The sequence below is a fragment of the Petromyzon marinus genome, chromosome 5 (genome assembly GCF_048934315.1).
Source record: "Petromyzon marinus isolate PM22_M1 ecotype Great Lakes invasive population chromosome 5, UKy_Petmar_22M1.pri1.0, whole genome shotgun sequence".
NCBI classification, from domain to species: Eukaryota; Metazoa; Chordata; class Hyperoartia; order Petromyzontiformes; family Petromyzontidae; genus Petromyzon; species Petromyzon marinus.
In genome coordinates this window covers 8,090,421-8,114,562 of record NC_133671.1, presented here as the reverse complement: position 1 = coordinate 8,114,562, position 24,142 = coordinate 8,090,421, and the positions used below count along the sequence as shown (strand labels likewise).

The 24,142-nt window shown below is 45.6% G+C and overlaps 1 protein-coding gene across 1 annotated transcript; it reads left to right on the top strand.

Annotated features, from left to right (window-relative positions):
• The first annotated feature begins 291 nt into the window (after nucleotides 1–291).
• LOC116938990 (fucolectin-3-like) lies at nucleotides 292–23,281 on the top strand. Its single transcript, XM_032946798.2, has 6 exons — nucleotides 292–366; nucleotides 10,011–10,102; nucleotides 10,679–10,940; nucleotides 13,419–13,573; nucleotides 15,548–15,821; nucleotides 21,837–23,281. The coding sequence occupies exons 2-6, from the start codon at nucleotides 10,015–10,017 to the stop codon at nucleotides 22,006–22,008; spliced, it is 951 nt and encodes a 316-aa protein (XP_032802689.2). The 5' UTR covers nucleotides 292–366; nucleotides 10,011–10,014; the 3' UTR covers nucleotides 22,009–23,281.
• The last annotated feature ends 861 nt before the right edge of the window (nucleotides 23,282–24,142 follow it).

Here is a 24,142-nt window from a genome sequence, read left to right as displayed (position 1 = left end):
GCTAAATAATTGGCAATTGCTAATACCGTATATTTTAACACATTCATTGCAATGATGATTACAGCTTCAGCTGCATTTTGAAAGGAAAGGTTACATTTGGTCAATATTTACCTTGTACCTTGATGCACGAAGACAGCTGTGAGCATGTTACCAAACACCCAGGCGATATTGTTCTTGAATCGAGAAGTGAATTGTGTCATTGTTTCGCTTTGTGAGAAAAAAACAATGGCACATTGAATTCAAGACATACTCTATGTCCAAACACAAACACCATTTAAAGCGTTATTTGGTTGAGGTTAAGAGTAAAAAAGATGCAACACCCATTAGACATACCGTCAGCAGACTGCAGGATTGACGGACTACCAAGTAAGTGTACTATAATGTTGTACTATAACACAACAAACGCGGGTAAATGTTGTTCGCCTTTTAACTGGCAACACACAGGCGTTTGAGATGTTAAAACACCAAACTGAAACCTTTTACAAAGAATCATGTCTGCATTAACCACAATACTTGTGGTCAGAATGTAAACAAAAAACATACTCTGAAAATATATGTGTAGTGGTCGACTTCACACGGACAACGTCTTCTTTTCTCCGATGCCACTTTTATTACAAACTCTTCACATTCAACACCCGTGACGACTTCAGCGACTTTCTCTGCTCGCCGCCGCTTCGCTCGCTGCTCCGCTTGCCTCGCTCGCTCCGCTCCCAGTCCCCGTTTCTCGCTGTCTCTCGCTGTCTCTGCCCGTCTCTCGCTGTCTCTCTCCCTGTCTCTCTCCATGTCTCTCCCCGTCTCTTGCTGTCTCTCCCCGTCGCTCGCTGTCTCTCTCCCTGTCTCTCTCCATGTCTCTCCCCGTCTCTCGCTGTCTCTCCCCGTCTCTCGTTGTCTCTCCCCGTCTCTGCCCGTCGCTCGCTGTCTCTCTCCCTGTCTCTCTCCATGTCTCTCCCCGTCTCTTGCCGTCTCTCCCCGTCGCTCGCCGTCTCTCTCCCTGTCTCTCTCCATGTCTCTCCCCGTCTCTCGCTGTCTCTCCCCGTCTCTCGTCTCTCCCCGTCTCTGCCCGTCGCTCGCTGTCTCTCTCCCTGTCTCTCTCCATGTCTCTCCCCGTCTCTCCCCGTCTCTCCGTGTCTCTCCCCGTCTCTCGCCGTCTCTCGCCGTCTCTCCCCGTCTCTCTCCCTGTCTCTCGCCGTCTCTCCCCGTCTCTCTCCCTGTCTCTCGCCGTCTCTCGCCGTCTCTCGTTGTCTCTCGCTGTCTCTCCCCGTCTCTCCGTGCCTCTCCCCGTCTCTCGCCGTCTCTCGTTGTCTCTCCCCCTCTCTCTCCGTGTCTCTCTCCCCGTCTCTCGCTGTCTCTCGCCGTCTCTCCCCGTCTCTCTCCCTGTCTCTCGCCGTCTCTCGCCGTCTCTCGTTGTCTCTCGCTGTCTCTCCCCGTCTCTCTCCCTGTCTCTCCCCGTCTCTCGCCGTCTCTCGTTGTCTCTCCCCCTCTCTCTCCGTGTCTCTCTCCCCGTCTCTCGCTGTCTCTCGCCGTCTCTCGCCGTCTCTCGTTGTCTCTCGCTGTCTCTCCCCGTCTCTCCCCGTCTCTCGCCGTCTCTCGTTGTCTCTCGTTGTCTCTCCCCGTCTCTCGCTGTCTCCCGCCGTCTCGCCCTGTCTCTCGCTGTCTCTCGCTGTCTCGCCCCGTCTCTCGCCGTCTCTCGCGGTCTCTCGCTGTCTCTCCCCGTCTCTCGCTGTCTCTCCCCGTCTCTCGCTGTCTCCCGCCGTCTCTCCCTGTCTCTCGCTGTCTCTCCCCGTCTCTCGCAGTCTCTCGCAGTCTCTCCCCGTCTCTCGCTGTCTCTCGCCGTCTCTCGCAGTCTCTCCCCGTCTCTCGCTGTCTCTCCCCGTCTCTCGCTGTCTCTCCCCGTCTCTCGCTGTCTCCCGACGTCTCTCGCCGTCTCTCCCCGTCTCTCTCCCTGTCTCTCCCCGTCTCTCGCCGTCTCTCGTTGTCTCTCCCCCTCTCTCTCCGTGTCTCTCTCCCCGTCTCTCGCTGTCTCTCGCCGTCTCTCGCCGTCTCTCGTTGTCTCTCGCTGTCTCTCCCCGTCTCTCCCCGTCTCTCGCCGTCTCTCGTTGTCTCTCGTTGTCTCTCCCCGTCTCTCGCTGTCTCCCGCCGTCTCGCCCTGTCTATCGCTGTCTCTCGCTGTCTCGCCCCGTCTCTCGCCGTCTCTCGCGGTCTCTCGCTGTCTCTCCCCGTCTCTCGCTGTCTCTCCCCGTCTCTCGCTGTTTCCCGCCGTCTCTCCCTGTCTCTCGCTGTCTCTCCCCGTCTCTCGCAGTCTCTCGCAGTCTCTCCCCGTCTCTCGCTGTCTCTCGCCGTCTCTCGCCGTCTCTCGCAGTCTCTCCCCGTCTCTCGCTGTCTCTCCCCGTCTCTCGCTGCCTCTCCCCGTCTCTCGCTGTCTCCCGCCGTCTCTCCCTGTCTCTCGCTGTCTCTCCCCGTCTCTCGCCGTCTCTCCTCGTCTCTCCCCGTCTCTCGCCGTCTCTCCCCGTCTCTCCCCGTCTCTCGCTGTCTCTCCCCGTCTCTCGCTGTCTCTCCCCGTCTCTCGCTGTCTCCCGCTGTCTCTCCCCATCTCTCGCTGTCTCTGACCTGTCTCTCCCTGTCTCTCCCTGTCTCTCGCTGACTTTGACCGTCTCTCGCTGTCTTTGACCGTCGTCCCTGTCTCTGCCCGTCTCTCCCTGTCTCTCGCCGTCTCTCCCCGTCTCTCGCCGTCTCTCCCCGTCTCTTGCCGTCTCCCGCCGTCTCTCGCTGTCTCTCCCCATCTCTCGCTGTCTCTCCCTGTCTCTCGCTGTCTCTCCCTGTCTCTCGCTGTCTCTCCTTGTTTCTCCTTGTCTCTGCCCGTCTCTCGCTGTCTCTGCCCATCTCTCCCTGTCTCTCCCTGTCTCTCGCTGTCTCTCCCTGTCTCTGCCCGTCTCTCGCTGTCTCTGCCCGTCTCTCCCTGTCTCTCGCTGTCTCTCCCTGTCTCTCCCCGCCTCTCCCTGTCTCTCCCTGTCTCTCGCCGTCTCTCGCTGTCTCTCGCGGTCTCTCCCTGTCTCTCCCCGTCTCTCTCCCTGTCTCTCGCCGTCTCTCTCCCTGTCTCTCCCCGTCTCTCGCTGTCTCTCCCCGTCTCTCCCCGTCTCTCGCTGTCTCTCACTGTCTCTGTCTCTCCTTGTCTCTGTCTCTCTCTGTCTCTCCTTGTCTCTGTCTCTCTCTGTCTCTCCTTGTCCCTCCTTGTCTCTCTCTGTCTCTCTCTGTCTCTCCTTGTCTCTGTCTCTCTCTGTCTCTCCTTGTCTCTCTCTGTCTCTCCTTGTCTCTGTCTCTCCTTGTCTCTCTCTCCTTGTCTCTGTCTCTCTCTGTCTCTCTCTGTCCCTCCTTGTCTCTCTGTCTCTCTCTGTCTCTCCTTGTCTCTGTCTCTCTCTGTCTCTCCTTGTCTCCGTCTCTCTCTGTCTCTCTCTCTTTCTCTCCTTGTCTCTGTCTCTCTCTGTCTCTCCTTGTCTCTCGCTGTCTCTTTCTGTCTCTCCTTGTCTCTGTCTCTCTCTGTCTCTTTCTCTGTCCCTCCTTGTCTCTCTCTGTCTCTCCTTGTCTCTCTCTGTCTCTCTCTGTCTCTCCTTGTCTCTCTCTGTCTCTCTCTGTCTCTCCTTGTCTCTGTCTCTCTCTGTCTCTCTCTCTGTCTCTCCTTGTCTCTGTCTCTCTCTGTCTCTCCTTGTCTCTGTCTCTCTCTGTCTCTCTCTCTATGTCTCTCCTTGTCTCTGTCTCTCCTTGTCTCTCGCTGTCTCTTTCTGTCTCTCCTTGTCTCTGTCTCTCTCTGTCTCTCTCTCTCTCTGTCTCTCTCTCTCTGTCCCTCCTTGTCTCTCTCTGTCTCTCCTTGTCTCTCTCTGTCTCTCTCTGTCTCTCCTTGTCTCTCTCTGTCTCTCTCTCTGTCTCTCCTTGTCTCTGTCTCTCTCTGTCTCTCTCTCTGTCTCTCTCTCTCTGTCCCTCCTTGTCTCTCTCTGTCTCTCTCTGTCCCTCCTTGTCTCTCTCTGTCTCTCTCTGTCTCTCCTTGTCTCTCACTGTCTCTCCTTGTCTCTGTCTCTCCTTGTCTCTGTCTCTCCTTGTCTCTCCTTGTCTCTCTCTCTGTCTCTCTCTGTGTCTCTCTCTGTCCCTCCTTGTCTCTCTCTGTCTCTCTCTGTCTCTCCTTGTCTCTGTCTCTCCTTGTCTCTCCTTGTCTCTGTCTCTATATGTCTCTCTCTGTCTCTCCTTGTCTCTGTCTCTCCTTGTCTCTCCTTGTCTCTGTCTCTATATGTCTCTCCTTGTCTCTCTTTGTCTCTCCTTGTTTCTATCTCCATTTCTCCTTGTCTCTCCTTATTCCCTGTTCCACTGCTAGCCTCTTCTGTCTCTCATGTTTTCTCTCTCTCTCTCTCTCCCGATTCTCTGTGTTCTTCTGACCCGCTCCGTTCCAGCCCCCAGCAACAACTCCCCTCTCCGCTCTCACGTCCCCGAATATATCCCCGTCCTCGTTAACCATCAATTAATTAAGCGGCGTCCCCAACGACGCCTCGTGTCGCTGGCCCCTGCCGTTATCAGTCCCACATCTCCCCGACACTGTGGCGCCACTTTTCCCTTCACAACAACTGACCAATCACAGCCACGCATCCTACAACAACTTAACGAGCTATCTTCCTCGTGCCGCTATCCCCACTTCGCACCTGTCCGGCAACTACACGACCCCACTGTCCATAACTCGTGCGTCTTTACAATCCTCCCTGTATGCGCGCGTTAATCCGCTGCATATGCATTACTCTTTGGTTCTTTCGGTAAAGTCACGTAGGAAAAAACCATCTAATAATAATAGAATACGATGTTTCGGTTGCAACACAAGCAACCATCATCGGGTAAGAATGAATGATAAAACACAGACACGGACACAACATAAGCAGACACACATGTAGAGAGAGACATTGTCTTGGCGTGTGTCTCGCTCGGCGTGTCTTTGTGTGTCTCTTTCTGATGATGGTTGCTTGTGTTGCAACCGAAACGTCGTATTCTATTATTTGATTTTATTTTCTACGTGACTTTACCGAAAGAACCAAAGAGTAATTGAATCGATTGGCGGTAGCCCGGGTCACCGCAAAATATTGGTGGGCCGGGCATAGTTTAAGGTTTTTTTTTCTGGGAGCATCGCTGCTGGTACTACCACCCTGTCCTGCCTGAGGGCGACGCTGGGAGCGATGATGATGACGATGTCGATCCCGCCAGCACGACCGTGACCGCCGGCCGTACCAAAGGAGCGCCCGGTGCGCCATTGCCTCCAAGTGGTCTCGCTCCCAAAGACAAGGAGGGTGGCCGCCCCCGTAAGAAGCAGAACGTGCCGGGGAATGACCAGACCAGCATCCTGATGTACTTTCAAAACAAGCAATAAACAGCCGTTGCCATGCACAAATCCCGAGCAGCCCCCCTTGTTTATGGGTGTTTTGCGTTTGTTTTTTATTTCCATATTTGGCGTGCGTATCGGGCTCGGTGACATCTCCCGTCTTCATAGGCCTTCTGGTTTTCGAGTTATGGAGGTTTTGGCACCCCCGGGTCACCATCGTGGCCCGGGTCACCGCCAATTGATTAGGCTTCAAAAGAAAGCTGTCTCTGGTGTGGACCAATCAGTTTCAAAGACAATGCATATATTATCAGAGTATGTTTTTTTTGCATTCTGACGACAAGTATTGTGGTTAATGCAGACATGATTCCTTGTAAAAGATTTCAGTTTGGTGTTTTAACATCTTAAACACCTGTTTGTTGCCAGAAAAAAGGGGAAAAACCTATTCTCATATCTTGGTACTGGCAAAGGAGGTCCCATGAGGTAAATGTAATACTTAGGTTTTTACGACCGATATTATTCTGAATGTAAGATTCCTGGTAACTGTCTGACGATGCCGGTTATAATTACTAGTGGCACGTCTGTAATCCAATATTAAAATATTTGTTTGGATTGCTCTCCAACATTACTGGTGGTGCTGAATCAGTAATACATTGACGCGTTTTTTTTCACGTGACAACTTCAGGTGGAGAGTTTAGGACACACGTTCTGGTTATGCGATCTGAGCCACAAATCAATCGTGAAAATAAAAAGGTATTCGGATTTTAGTCATAAGGATGCAGATACATTCACATGCTGATGTCTTCATCTGTAGATCGTGAAATATACCCAAGCAGCAGCAGCAGGGCTTGTATATCTGAAACACGAATGTGGCATCTCTCGTAGCGTGTTCTATGTTTAAATACCCAAGTGCCGCCTTGCTTGAACGCAGTGGGATGGTGGCACTTATGTCGTCTGCCCTGAGCCAACGGTGGAAATTACACATTCCTATCGCACAGCGCTAAAGTCTCTATTAGGACATCCGCCATTGCCTTTCCATAAAGTGGCAATAATTTTTTCGACCGAGGTAGGATGATGGGCTGTCAAACCCCGGCCTGGAGTTGAACTCGTAACTTTGTGATTGTAGTACAACATTCTTGATATAAAAGTGTGTTGTTGTTTTTTGCAAAGTGATAAAAAAATATCTCATTGTTTGTATGCTATTATCTGAGAGTTCAATGACCACATGTGTAATGGACTGAGAATTCACCGTGACTTCATGAGCAACGGCTTATACATTGGTTTGATACTGAATGCTCCATAGGGGATAATTACATAGGAAAATTATTATTGTGGATAGGCGTATCTTATACAGGCACACCTCGTTGAATGTTGGGGTTACGTTCCTGAAAAATTCTGTGTTGGATAAAACCGTGGTGGATAAAACCGTGTTCGACAAATAATAGACCTTATGAGAAAATAGGCTTGCGTTCCTGGGTCCAAAATGATCACCCCTCCCTCTTTGTAGAACTAATTCTATATTATTTCCGCCACTGTTATTGTACTCAAGGATGCTGAGTCGCTCTCTATTTATGGTCTGTGTACTCTATTTTTAAATTTCACCTCGGCACAAAACAGCCGTCTCTATTATTCTGCCCGCATTGCTTCACTTACGCCCAATGCTCGCCCCTGATACTAAATTCCCAGCCCGAGGCTCGTCGCTAACACTGCAACTTGAAAATTACTATTTAAAGCTTTCGTGACTGCAGGGATTTATCTTCTGGGTTCTTTCGGTAAAGTCACATAGAATGGAGATAAATAATAAAAATAATAATAACAATAAAATTCTCACGACGTTTCGGCCACAACACAAGTAGCCTTCCTCAGGTGAAGAAACAGGACTGTCCAGAAGACAGCGCTTGAGTGAACCCTGCCAAGCTTGACAGCGTCTTTTAAGCTGTGTGGGAGGAACAGAGCACCTTGACAAAGGAGTTTACATATAAATTAGCATGTAACTGGGGGATTAGCATGAGTACCATGGAGAGCGACGAGCTCGGACCGGAGGAGCATGAGCATGAGCACCACGGAGAGCGACGAGTTCGGACGAGCTCGGACCGGAGGAGGGGGGAGAGGAGTTTACATATAAATTAGCATGTAACTGGGGGATTAGCATGATGTTGGTGTGAGGGATTAGCACCACGGAGAGCGACAAGCTTTGTTCAGACGAACGAGTCCATCTATGTACGGAACGGAGGAGGGGGGAGAGGAGTTTACATATCAACAGTAAATTAGCATGTAACTGGGGGATTAGCATGATGTTAGTATGAGGGATTAACACCACGGAGAGCGACGAGCTTTCTTCAGACGGACGAGTCCATCTATGTTCGGAACAGAGGAGGGGGGTGGGGAAGAGGAGGAAACGGCCACGGCGCGCTGCTCTGTCCTGTGTTGCGTTATAACTATGCTATAAACTAGACTACTATACATTACAATAGTATACCTTTTAATCTAAACTACATTTTATAATATCGTATCCATAGACAAACCCCACCCTTGAATTATACAATGCGTTACTATACACTACCTTATACTTTAGACTATAAAATATTAGACTTGTAGTATTACACAATGTATTATTATACTAACCATACTGTATACCACACTGCTGTATATTCACTATACAATTACGGTACTATATATTGCCTTATGAATTATGTTAAACATTACACTGTTATACTATTATTATTATACAAAATGCTATAAACTATACTATTGATCGTCGTGTGAAAGGTACTATGAGGCAGTGCCAGCGAATGGACTGCGGTCTGAAAGTCACCGTAAAATACAATCAATCAAGAACCGAAATGGTTTATAACGTCTTTCCAATGGTTACTAAGCCGGAATCCATCTTCTCGTTTGAATTTTCTCTGTGTTTGTATATATGGATAGCCTCATGAACGAATCTCTCATGGTAGCCGGATGGCTTGCAGAGAACCTCCGTCTTGGAGAAGTCAATGTCATGTGAGCCTACAGAATTAAAACAGTGATCTGCCACGGCTGAGGTGTTCGTCCTACCGTGTTTCAAGTTTGCTTTATGTTCACGGATGCGGTCCGAGATATGTCGTTTGGTTTCTCCAATGTAGCTGCTACCACAGAGGCAACTTAGTTTGTAGATGCCCGGGTACTGTATGTCTGGAACCACATCTTTTACAGATGGAACCAGATCACAGATTTTATGTACTGTGTTGAATAGGACCTGGATCTTGTGTTTATTCAGGATTTTGGAGATTTTTTTGTGACCCCGGCAATGTAGGGTAAGGTGATGGTTTTGAATGGCTCCTCAAGAGGATCCTTCTTCATGGTTGGAGTGATGGCTTTGCGGATTGTGTAGTCGGAGTAACCATTAGCCTTGAGAGCTTGGTGTACGTGCTTGAGTTCACTAGCAATGTGTTCCTTGTCGGAAATGCATTGGGCTCTATGGTATAGAGTCCTTTGGGACAGCAGGGACACCAAGGCGCACTACCACAGGCGGGACTGGTCGCAACAGACCGAGTTCTCTGTGGGGAGGGACAACGTCAAATGGGAGCCACTGGTGGACCCCCAGAAGGTGCTGATGCCACCACTCCACGTAAAATTGGGCCTTATGAAACAATTTGTCAGAGCTGTAGATAAGGAGTCGGCAGCCTTAAAGTACCTCCAAGACTTCTTCCCTAAGCTGTCTGAGGCAAAGGTCAACGCTACAGAATATCCTGGAGTGTAATTAATTCCCCAAGAAGCTCACTAGTAAGGAGAAAGCGGCTTGGAACAGCTTTGTCGCAGTGGTTCGTGGCTTCCTGGGCAATCACAAGGTCAAAAACTATGTGGAGTTGGTTGAGACTCTGGTGAAGAACTACGGCACAATGGGCTGTAGGATGTCCCTCAAAGTCCACATCCTTGATGCTCATCTTGATGAATTCAAGGAGAACATGGGAGTGTACTCGGAGGAGCAAGGCAGGCGATTCCACCAGGATATACTGGACTTTGAATGCCGCTACCAAGGACAGTATAACGAGAACATGATGGAAGGCTGATTCGTGAAAGTGATTTACAGTATAATTGTACATCTCGAAAAACTACTCACTTCTAAATCTTTTGTAGTCATTTTTGTATTACTTTAGTACAAATACATGTTAATTTTGATTTATATGTTTTTTTTTCTGACTTTATGTGAAAGAAAAAATACAAATTCGCCCATTTTCTCATTGAAAATCGGTACATTTCAAAATATCACTGTCCTGGTCACAAAAGCAAAGTTTGTGGGGAATAATAGCCATTTTCTATACTTTTTAGGCATAAGCAATTACAAAATAACAGTTACTACCCAGGAACAAAAATGTTGTTACATAGTGTAATAAACCGCGAATACATGTAACCGCGGTTGTCAAATCTGCGGTTGGCGAGGGATTCCTGTATCGCCGAAACATCGCCCCGTGCTCAATAAAGCCGAGTTGGGCTCGGTTTTCCTGTACTCTAGCGGTCGTGCCTTACACTTATACTTATCAGTACTCCAAGCCAGCCAGCCTCGCAACGATCCAGGATATATCGAGAGGGAAATGTTCACTTACCTACAGGTCGAGTGCCCCCTTGCCCCAGGTCGAAGCTGCCTGTGCCCGTCACGCAGGCTGATTTGTGCCGTTTTGTGTTTCAGGACAATGAAGCTGGTGCTCGTGCTGGTGGCGTACGTGCAACTTGGGGAATGTCACGTAACACAAGTGAGGAATCACGGGACCAACACTCAAGGTGAAGTGAGGGTCACGCAAGGATGCGGGAACACACCTAAGAGAAGTAAAGACAGGTGACGGAATCAAGCCGTGAATAAAAAGACAGCAGTTTGGAGGGAACCTGAAGGGGGTATATTTGGCGGGAAATAAGGAGAGAGGAGAGCCGAGAGGAAGTTTGGGAGAGTTCCAGAAAGTTTGGGGAGAGAAAGAATATAATACAGCTGTACCAAAAAGACTCCCGTCGTGTGGACTCATTCTTTACTTGTTTTTGCACAATTTAATTTAAAACCCTGCTTGAACATACTTCACCCTCGTCATTGCTATAATATACGGCACATTGCATATCCGACTCGCTGAGGAATGAGGTATAGGCCAACATGTGGTAAGGTTGCAAAAGTGAATATTTATCGAAAGTGGCAGTTACATTGTGTTTAGTTAGACTGCATTGGGTGTGGCCGATTTATTTGCTTATTGGTTCAATTGGTGAGGGTGGATATGTGACTGCCCTATACCCGACTTAAGCATCGCTCTATGTATCACTCCACTACAAACTGCAGATTATACACAAGTGCTTTCTTTCTCCTTCACCTTCTAGGTGCAGACAAGGCCATCACCTATTGTGGAGACAGTTGGTTTTCCCTCGCCATTGACGGAAACACGCTGATGTGCTACAACAGGAACGAGTTATACACGAGCTCGAAGGGTGGTCTTGATCAAAGTTGGTGGAAACTGGACATGCATAAGGAGGTCGACGTCTACGCTGTGAATATAACGTTCAAGAACGATAATAAATACAAACACATATCTTCTGAAGTCCACATTGGAATGTCTTCCGACGACGTGACCAAATATGTGAAGCAAGTATATCCCAATTGAAATATGTGCATTATGTCTGCTGTTCCTCGAATTTAACATTCTCAGCCTTCATAAGTCTACATCATCATTAGTACTGGCTTATTACAGGAAAATATAAAGTAGACTAACCGTTTGGGCAGAGGTCCATGTTCAGTGGCTAGAAAAGGCCATTGCCAAAAATGTTAGTTGACCACCTGCCACTGGACCCTGAACAAATCTACTATAAAATACTTCTGGCCTAGGAGTACAGTTACATATAGAAGATGCAAGAGTGTTCATGCCAGGATGGGATAAACAACATGTAAGTTACAAATAAAACACGGAAGGAGAGTGTAATAGTTGTAATGAGGATGAAGAGGTTGTAACAGAGTATATGCACAAGATTGGGAAGGGCAGGTTACTTAAACAAGCACTGGGGACACCCAGAGCTTGGGAATTATTTGGGAAGACGTAAAGTCAGATGTTGGTGATATTAAGACTTTCAGAGCAGTCCTCGGAGGTTGGGTGTTGACTGTGCAATTGTTTTGGCGTGCTACAGAAGAAAGAAATGGTGAGCTGCAGTGGCATCAACGACATGTTCATGATGACCTCTTGATCTGAGTATTGCTTCAGAAAATAGGCTGATTTCCTGTGAAACACAGGAGGCCAATGCAATTCGCAGTGGGAATTCTAAGGCAGAAACCCGGACATGTAGGTTAGAATACCAGCCTTTGGCCCAAAACACAAATCTTACGTGGAGTGAATATGATGGTCTCTGTCTGGTCACCAATGACTGCATAAAAGAGCCATTTATTACTATAATGAGCCAAGAATGTCTGTGTCCTGCACGTGACGTCAATCCACGTCGACTAGCCAACCTCATTAATAATCATGAATAGTATTATTTGGTTCTTTCGGTAAAGTCACGTAGATAGAAAAAAATAAAGTGAATAAAAATAATAAACATTTCATACAAATAACAAAAAACACTCATGTAGACTGTAGCCTGGTTCTTAATCGGAGTAAGTGTACTGGCAGTCTATAATGTAGACTTATTCTTGGTTCTTTCAGTAATACAAATAAAATAAATATAAAAAAACGCAAATAAAAACTAAAAACCACGACGTTTCGATCCCAACACAAGCGGTCGTCGGACAGCTATGCTGCTGACACACTTGGGATATGCCCATCTTTAAACCTTTATGAACAGTTTGCCTTTAGAGGCTAACCCCCCTTTTCCTGATGATGACCGCTTGTGTTGGGATCGAAACGTCGTGGTTTTTAGTTTTTATTTGCATTTTTTAATATTTATTTTATTTGTATTACTGAAAGAACCAAGAATAAGTCTACATTATAGACTGCCAGAACGCTCACTCAGGTTAAGAACCAGGCTACAGTCTACATTACAGACTGCCAGGTCACATGCGGGTTGGTTTGTGGGGGCCTCATAGGAGCCTCACGATAGTGTGTTCAGAACACAGTTCTTCTTTGCGGGGATGTACAAAAGTGCGTTGTCTGCAATAATCACCATCAGTGACTCTGTGACAAGAGTAGGCCATGGTGTTCCTGAATCGTACCGCAAGTGCTATGGCTGAAATGTCAGATCTTTCCCGGCTCAAATTAGAAATTTACTCAGGGCCACGACTGGAGTGGCACTCATTATCAGTGGTGCAAATTATACATTGCCAATGTAGGGGCCAATCTCCCCACAGTAAAAACACTGTTGAATTCTCACGAAGTGGTGCTTATTTTATTGGCTCCAGAGGGGTGACTGTGAATCGACCAACACCTCGGTCGTGGCAGATCACTGTTATAATTCAGTAGGCTCACATGACATTGACTTCTCCAAGACAGAGGTTCTTTGCAAGCCATCTGGCTACCATGAGAGATTCGTTCATGAGGCTATCCACATATACAAACACAGAAACAATTTCAAACGAGAAGATGGATTCTGGCTTAGCAATCATTGGAAGGATTTGATAAACCATTTTGGGTCTTAATTGATTGTTCACGCTTACGGTGGCTTTCAGAGCGCATCCATTATTTTCGTCTCCCCCCTCCTCTTTTCCGTACATAGATGGACTCGTCCATCTGAATAACTGCCAAATCGCTCTCCGTGGTGCTAACGTTAAAAAAACTGCCACTTTTTTCAAATGGTCTTTCTGTGGTTTTCACACCTGATGATGATTGCTTGTGTTGCAGTCGAAACGTCGTGAGAATTGTATTGTTTTATATTTTTATTATTTTATTTTTTCCCTTCTACGTGACTTTACCGAAAGAACCAAGACTATGAATCCCTGCAGTCACGAAAGCTTTAAATCAAAATTTGTGAATCTAATGTTTTTTTTTCAGTACCTTCCAGCTAAATTTCACCAGGACATGGCAACGCCGGAACAACAAAATCACTAAACGTCTAAGTAAGCATCGAACTGCTGTTTTGCAGATGAAGGGCATAGCCAGAGTTGATGTTCGTAATCACAACGGTTCTATATTTGTTGCAGGTGCAAAACTCTGGAGGAGGCTGCCCCAAACACCGTGGTGACATTTAACTGTAAAGGAGTGAAGGGACGCTACATCTTCTTCAATTTCACATCCTATACTCCGTTGAGTTTATACGAGGTTCAAGTCTCCACTGCTCCCCTCTTGGAAAATGGAAGTATGTGAAGCGATTCTCTTGAGATTATTCCTGTAAACCAAGGCCAATTAGAGTATGCGAATCAGTTTCCCATTCTTGTGTTTACCATATTAATTGACATAGCTTTCTGTCAAACAAGGAAATATCCTTAGGCGGCTGGATGGCTCCTGGGACTCATAATGACTGGCAGAACACTGAAACAGCACTGATGAAATCTCAGGTGTTGAGTGAAGTCTTAGCTCTCGAGCAATGTATAACGGCCAGGTCATAGCCATGACCTAACACTGTTGAGCTACTGGGCGAGAATAGAGATTAAACCAGGATTCGTCGTGTGTTGAGTTGGTGGTCTCAGCTTGATCACCAATGACTGCACCAAAAGCCTTATTTCACATTTACATTGTGGATAGCTATACATACACCAGGTCTGTGAACTGAGGCTGTGAGTGTTGCCATGCAATGAACACTTTGCAGGGCATAGTGGTGGCTTCAGAAGTCATTCAGGAACATCATCAATCGGGGCCACTTTCGCAATCGATCGCGAGACTTGTTTCACTCAATTGGAATATAATTAGAATCTTTATCAATCATATTTTTCTTGTTTCGTATGGGGTTTGTGGGGTGGGGGGAAAGAAAGGATATACAGCAACATCAACAACAACAAAAATCTGTTATCCAGAATCCATGGGGAATTAAGGGTGCTGGTTCGTTAAATATGCCGGTTATCTGAGGGTTATACTTATGGTTCACCACATTTTCCAAGTTACATAAAACTTTTCAAGAAAAAAACTAAGCCCTACATTTTAATGATGACATAAGAAGTAATATGCTCTTTGACAGAGGTACTCACCGGTCAGTTGTAGAACATTCTAAGTTGATTGTAGAGAAGCAGTCGGGCCCGTTTAGAGTACAAAATACAGTGGTAGAGTATTCTTTGTATAGACTGCCGCTAGCGCCATTACTCGGCAGCGTCCTGAAGCTCCCGTAAACAACAACAAATAATAATTTCATTTTATAGAGCGTCATTCATGCAATTGCCATCCCACAACACCGCACATCAATTGATGATGCGAACACAAACCCCCCACTACTGAGCAAATAAAAAACGGGAAGATGAATACTCATGAATGACGAGAACAAAAAATGTGCACGGGTACGCGAAGGAAGATTCATATTGCCGTCTATGACAGATGCCCGTTAATTAGAGCATTCCGGATGGTAAAGTGCCAAATAACAGAGCTTTTGCTGTTTTTGTATATTTAATTTATAAGCCATTACACAGTATCCGGGGTAGCTGAGCGGATTCCGCTCGTTCCACCAGAACACGCGTGTTGTTTTGGGCGGTCATCAGTGATGTTCGGACGGTGGTTTGCACCTCACCACATTCCCGGTTTGGTGGGTCCAGATCTTTCATTTACGGAGGAAATATTGCGCACCTTCCATGTGTTGTTCAGACACTTCAGAGTTGTCCTCAATTGTCGGGGCAGAAATAAACCAGGGATGCTCCTTCCTCAGGTCTTCAATTAGATGCTTGTTTATTAACCATCGTAATTACTTAGCAAAAGTAATACGGTTTTAATTAATAATGTTTTTTTTGGTATTCGGAGGTTGTTATTGCCCTGTCAAGCGATGGCATTACACACTTTAACTTGAGGACACAACAAAGTGCCACGTCACCTTTTACAGTCTCAGGCGATGCATGCAGGTCGCTTTATTCAAATCGGAATGTGTGGGAAATGTGAGATAATGATGAATCAATGAATACCGCGCTCCCACCAGAACGGTTCTGCTGGGTAAGCTGCACGGGCTGCAGAGTGTCCATCCGGTGGAGAGAGCTCTGACGAGGCCACCTCGGCCATTGCATTCCGGTCACTCAACAAATCTACCTGCATCCGTGAGGCCTGAGATTTCGAAAACCTGAGACAGAATATGTAGCCGCCTCAACCTGGAGTCATGAGCCGCCACTGAGTCCTTGTCATGAAAATTGTATTTGACCAGTGATCGTGGTGTACGGGGAGGCGATGCAGTCGAGCACAGCCGGGCCTGACCACAACGCGTCCAAAGCCATTGACGGTACAAACGGCACCAACTTCTGCAGTGGGATGTGCAGCGCCACCAGCTACGAGTGGGAGCCCTGGTTCTGCATCACGCTTGACGACGTGTACACGGTGGATGCCGTCAGCATCACCAATCGAGACGACACGGAGGGCATTCGTCTCTTTGGAGTGCACATTAAAGTGGGAGAATGGTCCAATCACAGCAAGAATGCCCTGTAAGTAACAACAACAATACCGATTATTTACCCAGCAAAGCCTCGCCTGGTCACACAAATAGAAGCGTCCTGCATTGGGGATCTTCCATTGATGAGCATTTGGCATGTTGAACTTCTTTTGCACTTGTACGTCGCCAACCGTGATAATCGGAGGCATGTTGGTAGTACCTGGAGAAGAGCCACACATCCTGCTGTTGTCCCTCCCGGCCATATCTAGTGCCACACTCAACTCTACAAACGGCTACCCTCGTTACTTTGCGTCCATGCTTGTTGCTCGATTTGCCACTACACCTGCAAATGAAAACAGCTTATAGACACTTCTACACTCCATCATTTTATCCTTTTAAACCCTATCTTTGTCCCATTACTTCACCAGCACTCCTTCCAAACTTCATTCTGCTCTTAAAAATAACACCATCTGCGAGCTGCTGCTATTCGTCCAAGGTTCGCCGCTCTTCATCCTTTCACAGAAAATACCTGTGCAAACTATTAATTCTACTTTTCTTATTTCTGGGTGGTATTGAGCTACATCCTGGCCCAAATGTAAAGAACTCGTATAATTCTGTAGATTTTTCTGGCAGAAAAGGTGTTGGTGTTCTACATGTCAACATCAGAGGGCTTGTGATTAAATTGTCAACTAAAACTAGAAGTGGCAAATCTTGACCCGGACATTTTTTGCCTAACAGAAACATTTCTCACTCCTGCCGTCAATGACTTGCAGATTACGATTGACAACTACAACTTTTTTCGGCTTGACCGAGGATCTAAAGGAGGTGGAATTGCCATCTATATTCGTAATACCAGCTCACTCCTTGTGTAAAAATGTTGCTTTGAAGGTCTGGCTCTCAGAAAAACTCTCCCAAATAATCAACAGATATTGGTAGTGTGCTGCTATAGACCACCTAGTGGGAAGTATGTTGAAGCTGGATCTGCACTGAGAGAGCTTTTTGGGGGCCTCCCTAAAGGTGAAATAGTTTTAGTGGGTGATCTAAATTGGAATTGGCTAAACCCGCTGGCCGTAGCCACAAATTTGGCAGATGAATTTAACCTGTTTCAACCTAAAAAAAATCCGGGACAGTCATCTCTGCTTGACGTCCTATTGACAAATGCCCCTCACAATTTCGCACTGACTGGTGTTTTGGGTAATAACCTTAGTGATCACTCCTTCATTTTTGGGGTGAGATCATCAGCCATTTCAATGCAAAATTCTATGCTAATTCCTTTGTCAAGGCGCTTTGTTTCTTCTCACACAGCTTAAAGGTCGCGATCTGAGCGTGGCTTTTTCACTCCAGCGCTGTCCTCCAGACAGTCGCGTCCCTTCACCTGATGAAGGCCGCTTGTGTTGTGGCCGAAACGTCGTGAGAATATTATTGTGTTATTTTATTTGATCAATTTATTATTTTATTCTCATTCTACGTGACTTTACCGAAAGAACCAAAGAAGAAGAAAAGTAATTTGGTCAATCATTGGCTAGAATACAGGATTTTAAGGAATAGATGCGTAAAAAAAATACGTCATGCAAAAAATGCCTACTTTTCCTCCACTCTCCTGGATTCACATGGAAATGCCAGGATTTTCTGGAAAACAACCAAATGTATAGAAAAGGCATCCAAAACAGATAATCTGCCCGTTGAGCTTAACCGAAATGTGGAATATTTTTCAGATCCCAAAAAAATAGTTGACAATTTTAACCTTCATTTTTCTGAAGCTGGTAATCTTTTTGATAATGTATTGGGAGTCACCCCTGCTTATGCAAATTCCTACACCCATGTCCAAACATTAAACGAATTTACTTTTCAGCCAATCCACGAAAGTAACGTTCTGAAACAGCTGTCCTACCTCAAAGGGTCCTATTCTACCGGAGCAGATAGTATTTCCGTTTTTGCTCTACTAACTGTTGATCACCTAATATACAAACCTACAGCCCATATTTTCAACCTGTCCATCAAAGAAGCATCAGTTCCTCTAGAATGGAAACATTCCTATGTCCATCCACTTCACAAAGGGGGTCCTAAAGATGATCCAAATAACTACAGACCTATCTCAATTTTGTCCCCGTTGATGAAAATTTTTGAAAAATTATTGATCAAATTAGCAGTTTCCTGTCCACCAACAATCTATTACATCTAAAACAATCTCGGTTCTGAAAAAAAATACAGCACCACATCTGCTGCATTAGACTCTCTGAATCGCATTTACAGTAGCCTTGATAATAAGCAGTACTGCGCCTGTCTTTTTCCTTGACCTGTCCAAAGCTTTTGATACAGTAGACCACAACACCCTGCTAAGTAAACTAAATTGCCTCGATTTTTCCGAAAACGCAATAAAATGGTTAAAAATTACCTCTTTTCTCGCACCAAACTGTATTCACAGATGGTTGGAGGTCAAACAGTGTTAAGATAACAAAAGGGGTTCCACAGGGTTCCATCCTCGGCCCCCTTTTGTTCTCTCTTTATGTCAATGACTTGGGCACTGACTTGGATCATTCCAGGGTTAATCTTTTTGCAGATGACACGATACTGATTACTGCTGGCCGCTCTCCGGATGACGTGATTACTAAGCTACAGGGTGATTTAAACAAACTACAAAATTAGCTAGTTGCTCTTAAACTAGTCCTGAATACCTCCAAAACCAAAGTGCTATGCTTCTCACCAGGACTAAAGCAGTAAGTTATTTTTCCCCAATTACATTCCTTAAATAATGATCAAATAGAGCAAGTCAATATCTATAAGTATCTTGGGGTCATCCTGGATTCAAAACTGAATTTTGAAGATCACATTGATTATATTGGTAAAAAGACAAACATAAAAATTGGTTTCTGTATCGACACAAGCACTGCTTCCCCCCGATGTTCTGTGACATCATGTATAAATCAGCCCCAAGTACTGTACTGAAGAAGCTTGATTCCATTTATCACTCGGCCTTAAGATTTGCATTGAACTGCCCATATAGGACTCACAACTGTGATCTCTACATTGGGTCAAACTTAACATCTCTTAATGTTCGACGGCTTGTGCACCAGATCTTATTTATTCACGATGTACTTACAAAAAAATCCGCAGACTACCTGCTGGATCTCCTCTCTGTTTCAAAGAACAAATGTGAACTATAGTATGTATAAATACAATAAAATCATGTTAAAACAAAAACAATCACGACGTTTTGATCACAACACAAGCGATCTTCATCAGGTGTCAAGAACAAATCACGGAGGTAAATACAACCAAAAGATGAGAGACGAGAATTCAACAAACCTGAAAAAACATTATGTGAAGCACATCCAGTCAGGCCAACAACACAGTTAGACACTTCCTGGCAGACCACAAATTTCAGAAGAGTGTTAAATTTCGTGTTCAACCTTTGGATTGCACATACCAGCATAGATAGAATGAAAAATACGAGGTACACGGTCAGTAGAAATACATATACAAGTCCACCAAGAGGTAAGGAGGGAGGAAAGACGGACAGGGAGGCAGAGAGAGGGGGGGGGGGGGCGGAGGGATGAACAGAAGCCTAAATAGGAAATACGGTTGAAGGGGGGGAGGGGCCAGAGCGAGAGCGGCAGCTCAAACATGCACATCTTACACATACAAAACGGCAGCTCAAAAAAGGACCACCTCTTGTAAATACAAAACGGCAGCTCAAAAAATGACCACCTTTTGTATTTCTACATACGTGACTTTACCGAAAAAACCAATGAGTAATTTTATGCAGTCACGAAAGCTTTAATACTTTATTATCACACTGCTACGGGGAAGTTACCGTTGTAATTATGTGTAAGATGTGCCCTTTCTTGAGCTGCCGTTTTGTATTTACAAGAGGTTACAAGAGGACTTGTATATGTATTTCTACTGACTGTGTACCTCGTATTTTTCATTCTATCTATGCTGGTATGTGCAATCCAAAGGTTGAACACGAAATTTAACACTCTTCTGAAATTCGTGGTCCGCCAGGAAGTGTCTAACTGTGTTGTTGGCCTGACTGGATGTGCTTCACATAATGTTATTTCAGGTTTGTTGAATTCTCGTCTCTCATCTTTTTGTTGTATTTACCTCCGTGATTTGTTCTTGACACCTGATGAAGATCGCTTGCGTTGTGATCGAAACGTCGTGATAGTTTTTTGTTTTAATATAATTTTATTGTATTTCTACATACGTGACTTTACCGACAAAACCAATGAGTAATTTTATGCAGTCACGAAAGCTGTAATACTTTATTGACCTAAGGTCTTCGCTCATTTACCAGCTTCACATTCCCTATTGCCGTACAAATACTGGAGGAAGGGCCTTTGCTATTGATGCCCCCAGGGTCTGGAATGCTATTTCTAATAAACTGCAACTTGAATCACTACTTATGAGATCTTCACTCAAAACTGCTCTAGAGGAGTCGTACACCCCTAGCTGCCACTGCTATTCAGTGGCCTAAAATAAAATAAAATGTTTCGCTCCGGATGACCGCTGCAAAGTATTATCTGTATTTTTATTTAGTGTGCTGATCTTAAAGGTGCATTAAAAATTTTGATACTCCGACTGATGCTCCTGCTGTTGTGGAGTGACTCATACAGCCAGCTATGGCTGCAGGGTTTGGTGGTACATGTTGTTTATGGTGAAAATTCGGCCACAGTTCCTATGATCACTGTTACATTGCTTTTATGGCTTTATTTTGGTGATTTCGAAAAGTTTTTTGGTTTGGCCATGTTTGTTTGTTGTAGTACGGAGTTAGACTGATGGCCTAAATCTAGGTTGTCTTGTGGTTGTTGTTATTTGACTTGCATCCCACTGGGATTTCTGCACACAGCGTTGGTGTACGGTGCTTTTTCTGGAATATTTTGATGTTTTTCCTGGATTTTCTGTTTGCACAGCCACACAAAGTCACTTTATGATGTTTTCTTGTTCATGTTTTTGTTTTTTGTTTGTTGCGGTTGCACCCGATTCAAGAGCCGAATGGCTCACAGGGCTATACCAAATAAATTAAACTGAAACTGAAACGAGGGGGTGACACTGGACAGTTAGTTTAACATGTAAGCTTTCGCGACCAATATCATACATACTCAGATTGTTGTGGCTTGGCTCTCCAACACACCTGTGTGCTGTACTAGTGACGAATTGGCCACGTTCTGTTTACGTGACAACCCTTACTAGTTGGCTGTCGGGTGGTGGCGGGTTTTAACGACACATTTATATATTTATGCGATCTAACCCAAAAACCTCTATTATGAACTCCTAGTCACTTCACGACCCCACATCTGTATTACCTGGGCATGTGTTAGTGATCATCCATTCCAAGTAGTAACCAGGCTTGGTTTCTGAGGTCTGACAACTCGTAGTGAGTCAGTGTAACACTGTGCAGGTTTCCCCAATACAAGCCTCGAACCAGTGGAGATCCCACGACACAGGAAACAGGGGGCCCCAAGTATGGGAGGGAGGATTCCCACATCCACAACCAGTGTAAAACTTCCAGCAGTGCGATGAGATCTTGGAGGTCAGCTGCCCCTCAGGCTAGAGCTATACACAACTAAAGGCGGGCATTGGAATGTTTGAGATGTAAAGTGATGTGAGGCACTTTTTTTAAATACTGGGGCATTAAACACCCAGTAAGTGCGAACCCTTATCCTCAGCCGTCACTTGTCACCACCTACGGGATCTGGAAGAAGTAAGGAAGCGATGGTGAGTCATGGTGGTATTGGTCATAATTACCTCTTTCATGTGAACGTAATTGTTACTTCAGCCATTACGAGGTGGGGATGGGAGAGGGGGTACAAGTCCCATAGGTTAATTTATAGAATTGCCACTGCCACCTACACTGTTTAAATTTGAGGGGGGGGGGGGGTTGTATGAGAGTGGCCACAAAAATAATGCTTCTGATTTTTAAGATTCAAATGCTTTTCGGAGTGGAGACAAAGCTGCGGCCGTTGGCGAATTCTGAAGCGTCTTGCTGCCACGTGTCCACTCGGGCTGTGTGCTCCTGGGTTGCGCGTTGCTCTGATCGCGGTCGCACCGCTGCGCTGTCTTCCAGGTGCGCAGGCGACATCTTCGTGACTCCGGGCCAATCGGTGCGCTTCCCGTGCCAATCACAGTTGGGCCGATACGTCTTCATCGTCATCCCTGGGAGGATGGACTCGCTGAGTCTGTGTCAGGTTAAGCTCGACGTGAGGGCTGATGGCTCTCAGGTGAACGTGGTTTACTAGCCCGAATATTCATATAAAAGTGAGCGACATTACTGGTGCATCAGGTGTATACAATCATGGTTGACGTTGCCGGGTCTCAGTGATGCCAAAGAATAAGCTTAAGTCGTGTCCAGTTGATGATAAACTATAACAATAAGGTATTTCGTAATACATTTTTGGATCAGATTGCGGAAATAAAATGTATGTCGTACACCATCCTCCAGGGGCCGTCCATAAATGACGTCACGCACCTGGGGGGGGGAGGTCAGACATTTGTGACGATGTGTGACGAGGTGGAGTTGAGAAATGTGACGTCACGTCAAAATGCGCAACTTTAAATAAATATAGACAACACGTTCTACTTAATTAAATAGACTTTTTAATAAATGTTTTCTCCTACAACATCAGAGTGCAGCGCCACATTAATTACGCACTGCAATGACAATAGTTTAAAGCGATTTGAAGCATGTTTTATTTTTTTGGGGGGGGGGGCAGAGCTTTGTGACGTCATATTTAAGGGGGGGGGGTCTGACTTTTTGTGACGCCGTGTGACGATGGGGAGGTGGAGGGGGGTCAAAAATCGTCCAAAATCGCGTGACGCCATTGATGGACGGCCCCATAGCCAATTAATAAAGTTAACACGTGAACAAGCATCCCAGTGTATTACTTCTTCAGCACCACTGGCTGGTGTGTCGGAGAGCGATCCACAATCCAGTGTACAACACACATCTTAATCACACAAACTCTGATTGAAAAAATATATTACGAATCGTATTGGTCTTGAAAGGCCACGTGTTTAAATAATAATGTACTTTATGTCATGATTTACAGCCCCTTGTCAATCCACTGCTGGGTGGAGGCCTCCCCACGCCGTGTCAGTCAGTGTGAGTTGTGTGAACACATCACCTAGGTTTGAGTCCCAGCCAATGGCTAACGTCAATCGTGAATGAGATCTGCACCAATCATTGGCCTCTCCCCTTCTCAAAGAACCCCCACAACCAATGCGGAACGGGAAGGTGCCTTCACTCAGTAGTGGATTGACAAAGAGCTCTAAATTATATTGCATGCGTGTCTTCAAAATATCTAATGGAAATAAATAATTACGTTGTATTCAACTATTTCAGTTTCACTCGTTTTTACGATGGTCCTGCGTCGAGATGTGTGGCCAATTATGTGTTAAGGGTGTTTTGCGATGTGAGAATAAAACTCGAGCAACTGGAGAAAATTAACACAAACAAATGGACCAGTAGCCCGCAAGTCCTTTGGACGTGACCATCCGTCCACCTGTCCCGCCCTCCAGCCACCCAGCCAACGTTTTTTTTCTCCGAATATACTATGATTGGGTTATTATCCTATGATTATTTGTCACAAAATCATGAGAGAAAAAATATCTTTGTTGTAAAATCATGAAAAAAACTTTTGGGTGGGACAGACACGGACATATACACATAGAAATTTAAATATCTAACATAAATAGATCCAACAATGGTGGCTTTGATGGACAGAAACGGAATGTTCATCCTATCAAAAACCTCGATACTGGGCTGACACCATATACAGTGAGGGAAAAAAAGTATTTTATCCCCTGCTGATTTTGTACGTTTGCCCACTGACAAAGAAATGATCAGTCTATAATTTTAATGGCAGGTTTATTTGAACAGTGAGAGACAGAATAACAACAACAAAATCCAGAAAAACGCATGTCAAAATGTTATAAATTGATTGGCATTTTAATGAGGAAAATAAGTATTTGACCCCTCAGCAAAACATGACTAAGTACTTGGTGACAAAACCCTTGTTGGCAATCACAGAGGTCAGACGTTTCTTGTAGTTGGCCACCAGGTTTGCACACATCTCAGGAGGGATTTTGTCCCACTCCCCTTTGCAGATCTTCTCCAAGTCATTAAGGTTTTGAGGCTGACGTTTGGCAACTCGAACCTTCAGCTCCCTCCACAGATTTCCTATGGCATTAAGGTCTGGAAACTGGCTAGGCCACTCCAGGACCTTAATGTGCTTCTTCTTGAGCCACTCCTTTGTTGCCTTGGCCGTGTGTTTTGGGTCATTAACATGCTGGAAAACCCATCCACGACCCATTTTCAATGCCCTGGCTGAGGGAAGGAGGTTCTCACCCAAGATTTGACGGTACATGGCCCCG